General features: G+C 44.6%; 1 protein-coding gene across 1 annotated transcript; it reads right to left on the reverse strand.

Annotated features, from left to right (window-relative positions):
- Positions 1–1,639: 1,639 nt before the first annotated feature.
- LOC143384914 (speedy protein E4A-like) lies at positions 1,640–10,533 on the reverse strand. Its single transcript, XM_076840075.1, has 6 exons — positions 10,511–10,533; positions 5,228–5,436; positions 4,380–4,438; positions 3,691–3,776; positions 1,857–2,025; positions 1,640–1,699 (listed from the first exon to the last, which is right to left on the reverse strand). The coding sequence occupies exons 1-6, from the start codon at positions 10,531–10,533 to the stop codon at positions 1,640–1,642; spliced, it is 606 nt and encodes a 201-aa protein (XP_076696190.1).
- Between the last annotated feature and the right edge of the window lie 471 nt (positions 10,534–11,004).

Consider the following 11,004-nt stretch of genomic DNA (forward strand, 5'->3'; position numbering starts at 1 on the left):
GAAGAGTCTTGGTTCTTCTGGACTATCTATACAGAGGTTCTTCTCTTCCTTTCTCATGACTCCCTGTGTCCCCATAGACATCCTGCTGAAAATGTGTCTCCCCCAGTGATCTGGAAGGAAGAAGAAGTTGTTAGACTTCGTGGACCCAGTTCTCTAGACATGAAGGTGAGTTACACACTGAGCCAGCCCTAACAAACCTTTATCTTTGATCCTCCATTCTTGACACCAGTTCTGAACTACCTTTTTAATTTTGGTTCTCATACTTTACTGACCCCAACTCTAAAAGGTGTTTCATATGTTTCATATGGTCAGGCCCAGAGTTCTGCTTCATTGCAAAGACTTGAGTTGATTCTGCTGGTGGATTAGAACACACCTGTGAATGGAGCCTTGGCCATAAGTCACATCCTGGTCCTTGCCAATGACTTCACATCTGAACTGAAAATCAATAACATATCAACATCGAGGACCAGGGTACCAGTTGACTGATTCCTATCTAATCCCTAACAATTTCAGGTAATGTCTGCTCCTAACTTGACTTCTAGCACATGATTTAAACCAAATCTTTGCTCTATGCTCTACCCAAATTTGTAACTCTGATGTATTGCTTGTAAGAAGATGCCCTGATATTTCTTAACCTGATGTGGTTCTGACAAACTTCCTTGACCATGAACTTGAGGGGGAATGATATCTTTGTGGGAGAGGAGAGTTTCATCCCCAAGCAGTGAATCAGTGGACAGAAGACATTCAGGAGTTAGTTCTGTCTGTAAGCCATTTGTTTGAAAGCAAACTGGGATGAAAATAGAGTTAATGAAAATTATCTTCATTGTTGAATATGTGAATAGTTGCATGGAATATCCTAACAGGGCACATTCACATTGTTTTAAATTAATCTTCATACTTGGGGGCTGGGGTTGTGGCTCGGTGGTAGAGCACTCACCTCACATGTGCGGGACCCTGGGTTTGATCCTCAGCACCACAGAAAAATAAATAAATAAAATAAAGGTATTATGTCTAACTACAACTAAAAAAATATTTTCATACTTGGTATCCTTAAGGGATACCAAGGAGAGGGTAAAAAGGCAATTAATTTAGGGCTGGGAATATAGATAGCTCAGTTGGTAGAGTGCTTGCCTTGCATGCACAAGGCCCTGGGTTTGATCCCCAGCACACACACAAAAAAAGGCAATTAATTTATAGGGGGAGAGGGAAACTCGTGGCTATTTCATGGGATATTATTCACTTTAGACAGAGACATTTCATCAAAGCTGGCATTTGGGCCCAACTAGTTTGGGTTAAGGATTGTTAGCACATGTGTGCCTCTGTAACAACTGTTTTTTTTTTTGAGGTCTGGCTGAGCAGCCTTATAGCACCCAGTAGTACATCTGTAGTAGATGATCTGTATGGTTTTGGTTTTGAAGCTGTGAAGCTGGCCAGGAGATTCAGATTGTGTTTGCATGTTTGTGCTGTTGCATGGTGTACAGAGGGTGGCTGTGGGTGGGAGGTGACAGGAGTAGGTCAGCAGCTGGGTTCCTTGGATCTCCTAAATAGACAACAAATGGCCTTGTTATCGGGCCATGGAAACAGAATTTCATACCTCCCCTCAGGCCAATGACCTCAGGCCTCCATGGACCTACGACTTCTAGGGATTGAGGGTACGATCTCGGCCCCACACCCAGAGTTCCGGATTGTAAGTTTGAATCTGGAAAGAAAAAGAACCCCAACAAAAACTGATGGCCCACTCCTTCCCTGTGCAGCCTGCAGTTTTCTCTGCACATCCCACCTGCAAACCCCACCTCTCCGTGTCTCTCCTATCAGCCCATCCCTCTCCCCCCACAAGCACACACAGCACCACCCACCTCCTCACACTCCTCCCTGGAAACCCAAGTGTTCCAGCCCATGGAACGGATGAATTGGTAGCGCAGCTTGTGGAACAAGGGACGCTGGGCGTGGCTCTTCCCATACAGGAAATGAAAGATGTCTTGTTTAGGAGCCTGGTTGTCCTCTTCCATATCATTGGCCAGGTAGCTGGGGGAAAAAAATCAGGTTGCTCCTCAGGGATAAAACCAGGAAGGACCTCCTCCTGAGGTCAGATTCCCCCAAAGGAGGCCAGGCTGACCATCTTTAGACAAGACCACACCATCCCTATCCAGTGTTACGGATGATCACCCCTTGGTCCAGAGCCCCTGATAGAAGCCTTCTGAAGGGGGCCTCTCTCACACCCTGAGGCTGAAGATAAACCTGATGCTGGAGCACCTGAGGCTCCTACCTGCCACCCATACCCAGTGCAGTTGACATCAGTTTGCACATCTCTATCCTCATCCCCCTCCCTTCAGTTTCTTCCATGTGCTCATATCTGTGTCCCCCACCACAGGGTCAGTATCCAGAGGCTTGTTCCTGACCCTGGCTAATTTTTCTAGTCATCCCTTTCCTACCAATTGGTAGCAGAGGGTCTGGTTCATATGGTATATTACTTCAACAAGACATTATTATCTCTCTCTTCCCAAGGTCCCTCTTCCTGGCCACAGAGAATACACTTCATAATGTTCTGTTGAGCAGATGAATGCATGAAATCTTTATCTATAGCAAATGCCATAATGACCACCTCATAGACTCAATGCTATAAAATAAATTCTTGCAAGATTAAGATCAAGATAATTGAGCTGAGTGTCTTAACAATGTATGAATATTTTGATAGGACCCTGCCTTCGTAAGGTGTTCAGTCCAATGGCATAGGGCAAGGAACGGGGGAGATAAGAAAATGTAAACTGAAATAATCACTTCCAGGGTGCAGTAGCTCACTGATCAGGGAGCACAGCACAGACTGTGGTGTTTTATTTTGTTTTTCAGACAGGATCTCTCTCTGTTGTCAGGCTGCTGTCCTGGGCTCCAGTTTCCTCCCACCCGTGCTTTCTAAGAAGCTAGGAGTGTGAGTGAGCAACACCATATCCAGGTAGGTTTCAGTGTTTTAGTTGATTTGAAGGATAGTTCATTTTCTTTAGGTACAAATGTGTGGAGTCAGCTTGATAGGAAACACAAGGGGATGAGAGAGAAGAGGGAATTTGGAAGGAACAGTGAAAGAAAGACAGAAGGAATTTAATGGTAAAAGGATTTAATGATGGAGAGATTATAGAGAAGGCTAAATGCCACACGAGGACTCCAGTTTTGTTCTAGAAAGCCATGAGCAACACAGTTGCTGAGGAGGGCTAAGATGGGGTTGCACCCAGGTTTGGAAAGATTTTCAGGGAATACATAGAAAACTATGAGCTGAGGGATATCCACAGGGAGAATTTTACAGTGGACCAGTGCTGTGCAGACAAGACCTAAATTTGGCATCTTTCCTGGAAATCCAGAGGCAGAAGATAAATGTTGGAAGAAAGAGAGAGAGTAGTCAGACCACCGCCCCTCCAGACCAGGGACAGGATGTGCTGTCCTTTCCACCTCTCCTACCTGGTGAGCTTTATGTTTCCCTTGATTTCATTTACTCTTTTTAACCTGCCTTAAGGTGGTTTGAGTGTTTGTTTTTAGTTGGAGAATTGTAAGATAACTATATTATAATGCTATGGTTTTTTTTTATACTCAGAGCAAAAACAACAGAGGTTAAAAGGCTCAGGTCAGGTTAGTGCCCCTCTGCTTTCCTCCCACCATCCCTGATAATGAATCCTGGCTGACAGGATGAGGCCAAATACTCACAGAGCCAGAAAGAAGTGGATTCGTTGGTACTGCCAGGAGAAAAGGCCAGCCCGGCTAAAATAAGCTATGACCATAGCCAGGAGGTACTGATGGAGAGAGATGAAAAAACATATGTAGAGATCACACCCTGGAAGGGAAGAAATGTGGGGACAGAGGAATGGGAGGCTGGGGAAGACAGTGCCACTATTCAGAGAATGGTGCCTTGTAGGGTGACCAGCTTACCCAGGGAATGGTACGGGGAGACAAAGTCAGTCGATGGCAAGTCACAGAAGTCAGGAGGAGGGGTGGCCTAGATGTGCACTGGATGGCCATCTCTGAGGGGGCCCTTCTGAGGTAGGACATTTAGGTCAGCTGTGTCAGGGGGGTCTTTGGTAAGCTGGAGAAAAGAGGGTCCCAGAGAGAGCTGAGAGGAGAGGACCCAGGAACCTCAGGTTTCAAGCAAAGAGAGGACAGCCATGCAAGACTCTGGCCTCAGGCTCAGAACACAAAGCACCCAAGCGGAGGCAAGGTCCACCTGTCCTCTCTTCAAGAAGCTTCTAGGCTTTGAAGGGAGATGTTGACAATCACAAAGGGGCCAGGACCTGGGAGAATAGGAGCTATGTGGAAGTGCAGAGACCAAGGGGTTAGAAAGCCCTCCCCATCCAGGCTGTGCTGGAGCAGGAACACAGCCCAGTGGAGAACAACCTCACCTTGTCAGACACCCTCAGCTTCTTGTCCCAGGCCAGGAATCTTTTGACAACAGGATCCTCTGTGAACAGAGCTCATGCGTTAGTCTGGAAACCAGAATGGGCTTGAGTGGGAGTAAGATAGAGGGGAAGGAATCAGGCCTCCCTTGGAGAATATATATTTAGGGTTGGGGCCCATGTTTAAGGTGGATGAGAAGAGGACAGGAACATTCACCTGCAAGGGACCATGGCTTAGACCTGAAGCTCCACAGAGAAGCAACTTAGTGAGGGTTTGGGTAACAGCCAGGTATCAGTATGATTAAGAACTTAAACCTTGAGGGCCCAGGATTACCTCTGACTGCACCACCTCCTAATTAGAGACTTATGTAGGGCATTTTCTCATTTGATAGTCACATCAGAGTGGGAACTTGGCTTCAGTTCCCACCTCTCAGGGATGGGGATATTTAAAGCCAGAATGTTAGAGAAAGTTCACTTTCAGGGGGACAATTGGAACCAAGCTCTGTGATCCCAAGCAGGGACCTTTTTCAAAGATAGAATAACTTCTATCATCTAAGGATCTCTGAGGGAAGATGGGTCCTGAGTCCTCCAGGCATGGGGAGTTCAGGGCTAGCAGGGCATCTTTTCCATTGGTGACTGTGTGTCATCTTAGCAACACAGGAGGCTGAGGCAGGAGGATCACAAGTTCAAAGCCAGCCTCAGCAATGCAGAGAGGCCCAAAGTAGACTCTCTCAAAATAAAAAAACAAAAAGGGCTGGGGATGTGACTTAGTGGTTACATGCCCCTGAGTGAGTGGAATTTTCCTTCTTGTGTAAAGAACTGGACCAGAGGTGCTAACTGGGGTGTCTCCCTACCTAGCAGCCTGGCAAAGACTTCATGGTGCTCTGGTTGTACCAGGTACACACGCTGTCTCTTTAACGTCATCTCGAGCCCACACAGGGTCTCCACATCCCAGGGGTGCTTAGGCTCAGGATCCAGATCCTCCAGTTCCTCCTCTGAATCAGATGAGCACTCCCTCTTCCTCTTTTGGCCAGAGAACCCACTCTGGAGGCCAGGTTCTACTCTGGGGTTTGAGTCCAAAAAGCCAGGCAGATCCTCCTCCAGCTCTTCCCCAGAATCTGATGACCATTCTGTCTTCCTCTTCTGGCTGGAGGACTGAGGCAGGAGGCTGGGTTCTACTGTCGGGGCTGAGCAAAGAAAGCCAAGTAAAGCTTCTGTTTTGGGAATTCAGCCTTTTATCATGTACATCCAATCCACCTCCCATCAAAAACCCTAACCTCTTCAACTATTGCTTTCTCCTTTGCTGATGACCATCTGCCCCTGATTCTCCTTGCCATCATCCCATCTCCCTGTTCCTCAGAAACTCTTGCTCATTATGGACACTTTCTCCCATGAAGGGGAGTGATCCTTCCTGTGTTCCCTTCACCAGCTTCCTCTGCTTGAATCTCATCTCCTAACCCAGGTTGGATTTTCCTCCCCTCTGAGAGTTCCTTTTCAGAGCTCAGTCTGGCAGGAAAGGAAGAAGAATATCAAGGAAATTTGGGGAGAGAAGAAATGATAAGACCTCCCAAGAGGGAGCTAAATAGGTACACTGAAGAGTGGGCTGGATATGAAAAGACTAGGTTAGGCAAAGTTCTTCTGCTGAATGTTTATTGGCCTTCACTGTGTTCAGTAATCTGTGCAGGGAACACATCCTGTACCCTTAGGCATCCTTGACACCTGGAGACCTGTTGAGGATCTAAAATCATAGAATACTCTATACCTGCTCACCCTCTCTTCAAATAGTGTCTACAGTGTCATGGTGTCTGTGGATCACCTGTAGTCTGCTTCTCAATTCTAATTATTCTCTAGTCTACCTTGCTAATTTTGGTATACCAGTATTGCTCTTGACCTAGAAATTTCACTACCATTTATTTGCCCTAAAGAACACATCACATGTATAAAGAGACTAATGGAAAAATCTCCCATTAAAGACAGTATTTTTTTTTTTCTGAAAAGCCAGGGAGAGTGCATGGGATGTGACACAGCACCCAATGGGACTGGGGAACTCTTTCTGAACCTCCTACTCAGTCTTCTGCTTTCCCGCTGGATAGTCAAATCATGCTTTATGCTTCTGACCAAAACAGTGTCGTTAAATATATACAAAATGTACTATTTTAACCACTGTAAAGTGTAGAGTTCAGTGGCATTAAGTATAGCCATGTTGCTCAATGATTGGGGTATGTTCTGGGAAATGTGCTGTTAGTTGATTCCATAGTTGTGCAAACATGATAGAATACTCAACTGAGATGGCTGTGACATCACTGTGGAATATCATGTGATGGAACCAATTTGTGTAACTCCCCACTTCTGCTCCCACAGCTCCTGCTGATCACCATTCAACTTTCTGTCTCTATAAATTTGACAACTCTCTGTACCACATCTGTCTTGCATACTGTGGACTCATACAGTATTTGCCCCTGTGTAATTTTCCCCTGATTATTTAACTTTGTGCACCATTCTAAGACCCTACATTGCTGGAGGGTGGGTCAGAATTCTTTCTTAAGGTTAAATAATAGTCCCATGCATGCTAGACTACATCTTTTGTACATCTATTTATCCCTCAGTGGACATCGGGTTGTTTCCACATTTGGAGTCTTTCTTTTGCCAGTGTTGGACCATATTGACAAGAAGCACATCTGTTATTCATGCTGTGCTGGAAGTTTCATTTTGTATTTTAATGTCTTGCATGATGCAAGACATTTGCAGGCCAAACAGGAGTAAAGTCAAGTTAGTTCATGGAATGTGCTGGGAGTGAGCGTCCACCTTGTTTGGCTGTCATGGATGTTTGGCGTTGGATGAGGTCCCAGAGATCTTCCACATGACATGCAAGTTCCCTGGCAGCTCCCTCACAGGCCTGTGCTGCCCACTGAATTTCTCCCTGATGGGAAAAATACTGTGCGTCAGGAAGCAGGTCCTTCTACTATAGAAGACAAATTGACTGGCTGCTCTGTTTATACAATTTCCATTCATGATGCCTTCAACCCTCAGAGCTGATTGGGTCCTCCCATATCAAATTAGAAGTTCACACACTCCTTTTTTTACTAGAAAGTTTTCAAGCACAGTCATGTGCCACGTGACAATGTTTTGGTCAATGATGGACCATATACATAACGATGGTCCCACAATATAAGATATTGCCTAGCGACTTAGGAGACATCATAGCCTCTGAAGTACATTCTGTGACTTCCCACGTGATATATTGACTCATGGCACATTTTCACTCTTTATCCTCCTCGTTAAGTGATGAATGACTATTATGTCAATATTCTGTTGTCACTAAAATTTCTTTTCTGGACCATGAAGATCCTGATTATTTTTACCAGGATTCCAGTTGTAGTTTGCATATTTCTGTCTCTGCTGGCCACCTGGTCTAGATATGCTACAATTAGGCAGTTCCCATTCTTAATAAATGTGGGTACTTTGGCCAAAAATTAAGTAAACTGCCCAGATAATGTCTGATATGGACCATTGCCTCTCCACTTCTGTTTTCCTCCTGTGGATGCAGTCTGATACAACAATGACTATCATTGCACTGGAAAGATAAGAGCATAAGGTCACAGGGAGGAATACTGCACTACAGAGGCTGCTGGCACCTAGCCTTAAATATTCTTATTGATGGACTGAGACACCACCTAACTTAACATTTTCAGTGTTATAATTTCAAATTTCAAATCTCTGGTTTGAGAAGGCCACAGAATTCCTCTAAAGAAATCAAAATCAATACAGAAGGAAATGACCAGGAAACATTTTTGTGGGTAGGTGAGGTATGAACACGGCCCTTCAGGGCAAGACTATAACAGGCCTTGGATCCTTTCCTGATTGGACTCTCTGAACCAGCCTGCAGTCTTCTTAGTAGGTGACAGCACCCTTGCTTGACCCTGGAGTCCATGTGAATAGGAAAATTTCAAGGAAATCTTGCCCACCTCCTCCCCTGCAGGTTCTCCAAGCCTTGCTGAGTCTGCTCCTCTCACCTTCCCTTAACCTTTGGTGACTCAAGGTCTCTGGGCTTTGAGGAGAACTTCCCCTTCTGTCAAAAAACTAGTGAAATCCTTGGGAAAAAAGAGAACGAATGCCAAAGGCATACTTTTGCTTCTTCTGCCCAACATGGATTCTCAGAATCCCAGCTAAAACAAATTTTAAAAGAGGGAAAATATATGGAATAGCAGTCGTGAGGAATTTAGATCCCTGAGAGGTAATTCCATCTCATTCGTTAGATAAAAAGTTTCCAATTCACAGAGCAGGAGGAGCTTTGGGGGAGCCAGCATTGTCCCCGAGCAGAAAGGACAATGGGTAGAGTTGGGTATCTAGGGAGACATGGCACCTGGAGGTCACAGTGCAGAGAATCAGAGAAGTATGGTTCAGAGGCTCCCATGTTTGAGCTTTGTGAAGTGAGTGCACAGTTGGAGGTAAGAACTGAGGCCTTGGCTGATTCCAGTTCCAGTTCTTTTCCCCATGTGGTTTCCTAGATGTAAATAAGTGTGGCTTCCATTCTCTACATGATGCCAAGAAGCACCCAGAGAAATGTCCCCTGGAAGTTGGACTTATGGTCTCTGTGTCAGCATTGTCAACTTCATTCCTTAGTTAGGACTTAGACCCAGGTCATGCTCAGCAGCAGCAAAGGCTGGCCAAGAGGTTCCCAGCACCCCCAATCCCTTCTAGACTGCAGAACTGGACAAGCTCACATTTGTGCAGAATAAGTTGAATGCTGTAGAAGAGCTGCAGCACGAAGATATCAAGATGGGTTATATGCCCACTCATTTGGATGAGCCAGTACTTACTATTGAGGTAGTAGGATTTAGATGGCATGACACACAATGGCAGACTGCACAGCCTAATGATCGATGTGGTTACCTGCAAAGGGATGGCTATTTAATACAAGGTTTTGCCACTGTTTTAAAGCATAGGAAAGTCATGGGGAATTCAATGACTGACATGATAACACTCTATAAAGGAATGGGATAGCATATGGAGGAAAATGCCCAAATTCTTAACCTGAGCATGCTCTATGACTTTGTGTGCTACTATAATAATATAGAGTTTCCAGCTGTGGATATGGACAAGTTGAGAGCAAATATCAAGTTGTATAAAGCATAAACTTGATGAGGATTTTTATAGATTATTAATAGAATAATCTTAATAATCAGAAGGGGATATGTGAAGATAGTCACAGGAACTTTTATAACCAGCAAACATTATATTTATTGGCCATTCCATACCAGATACACCAGCCTCTGGTCTGTTTTCTCCTTGGGGCTGAACTGGTCCTGCTGGCAGTTTTCATAAGGTCCTGAGGCTCACCTCCCCTGAACTGTCTCTATCCTCCACTCTTTAGCATAAGTAACCCATCAGATCCCATCATGGAGGCGGGAAGGGAGGATGGAGAATTAAATATTTCAGCTAATCTTGAATGAGAATATTTATACATGGAAGGACCTGGAGACCTTTATTGGTTAAGTTTGTATCTGGAAGATCATCTGAAGACTAACGTGTTAAAGCCTTGTTCCCCAGCATGGTACTTGTATGAAGCGGTGGGACCTCTATAAGGTAGAGCCTAGTGGAAGGAAATAAGTCACTGGGCTGAGCTGAGCCCTAGCATGGGATTGCTGGATCCCAACTCTTTCTTTTCTTTGCTCTTCTATACAATGCCCACCATGCTGTGTTCCTCACAGCCCCAAAAGTAATGAGTCAACTTATCCTCTTTTTAAGTTGATTATTTCAGGTATTTTGTTCCATGAACAGAAAGATGACTAAGTAATTAAAAAATTATTTTTTCAGGGAACCTGTATAGAGACAGAATTCACAGACATTTGACCAAGAAGAGAAGAACTCAAGTGTGTGTGTGTGTGTGGCGGGGGGTGCTGGGGGTTGAACCCAGGCTATATTCCGAGCCCCAGAGAAGAACTCAATTTTAAGTAAGACTCCCTTATAAATGTTGGATGTTTAATTCAGATTCTGAATGAAAATTGCTATTTACTTCATGAGAGTGATTCTCACCCTATTTGATTGTGTCAAAGCTAGAGCAGAGAAAGGAGGGATTAAATTACACTGAGCTGCCAAATGTGACTTGGCGAATATCAAGTTTTTGAAAGACTCACTGTTCAGAATTTTGCATGTCCATGGTCAGAAGCTTTGATTTTTTTTCAGACCTTGATTTTTTTCCATCTTTAAAATAGGGACGACAACAGTGTCTACCCCAAGGACTTCTGTGAGGAGCCAGTGGGTTACAACATTTAAGGCATAAGAAGACCACCTAGAGACTATGTGGTTCCTATTGGGGATTTTCTATTTGTGGTGGGGGGTATTGCCAAAATTTTTAATTCACTTCCTTTCTAATTTTAGGGTAGAGCTTCACTTCATGGATCCCTTGTACTTGGGTGAAACTAAGTGACTAATTCCTGCCAGAGAGTTGGGAATGCAAATCATGAGCTTAGCTTTCCAGGCAGAGTAATCCATTTCGGGTATGACAGGTGGAAAAAGCCCTGTTCTCTCTCTGGCACACCAGGGTTTGAGAAATGGTGGCCATTTCATCAGGCTGTGTCCCTCAAGCATCCAAAGATTGACTGCCTGAACATCCACTGTTGACATATGG

Source organism: Callospermophilus lateralis, chromosome 19 (assembly GCF_048772815.1).
Source record: "Callospermophilus lateralis isolate mCalLat2 chromosome 19, mCalLat2.hap1, whole genome shotgun sequence".
Lineage (NCBI taxonomy): Eukaryota > Metazoa > Chordata > Mammalia > Rodentia > Sciuridae > Callospermophilus > Callospermophilus lateralis.

Coding starts and splice junctions, on each gene's coding strand:
- LOC143384914 (XM_076840075.1), bottom strand. CDS start 10,533: ATGGACATGCAAAATTCTGAACA. Junction 4,439..5,227: donor AGTCTTTGCCAGGCTGCTAG/GTAGGGAGACAC, acceptor CTCTGTTCACAG/AGGATCCTGTTGTCAAAAGA. Junction 1,700..1,856: donor CCAGGGAGGAGTGTGAGGAG/GTGGGTGGTGCT, acceptor TTTTCTTTCCAG/ATTCAAACTTACAATCCGGA.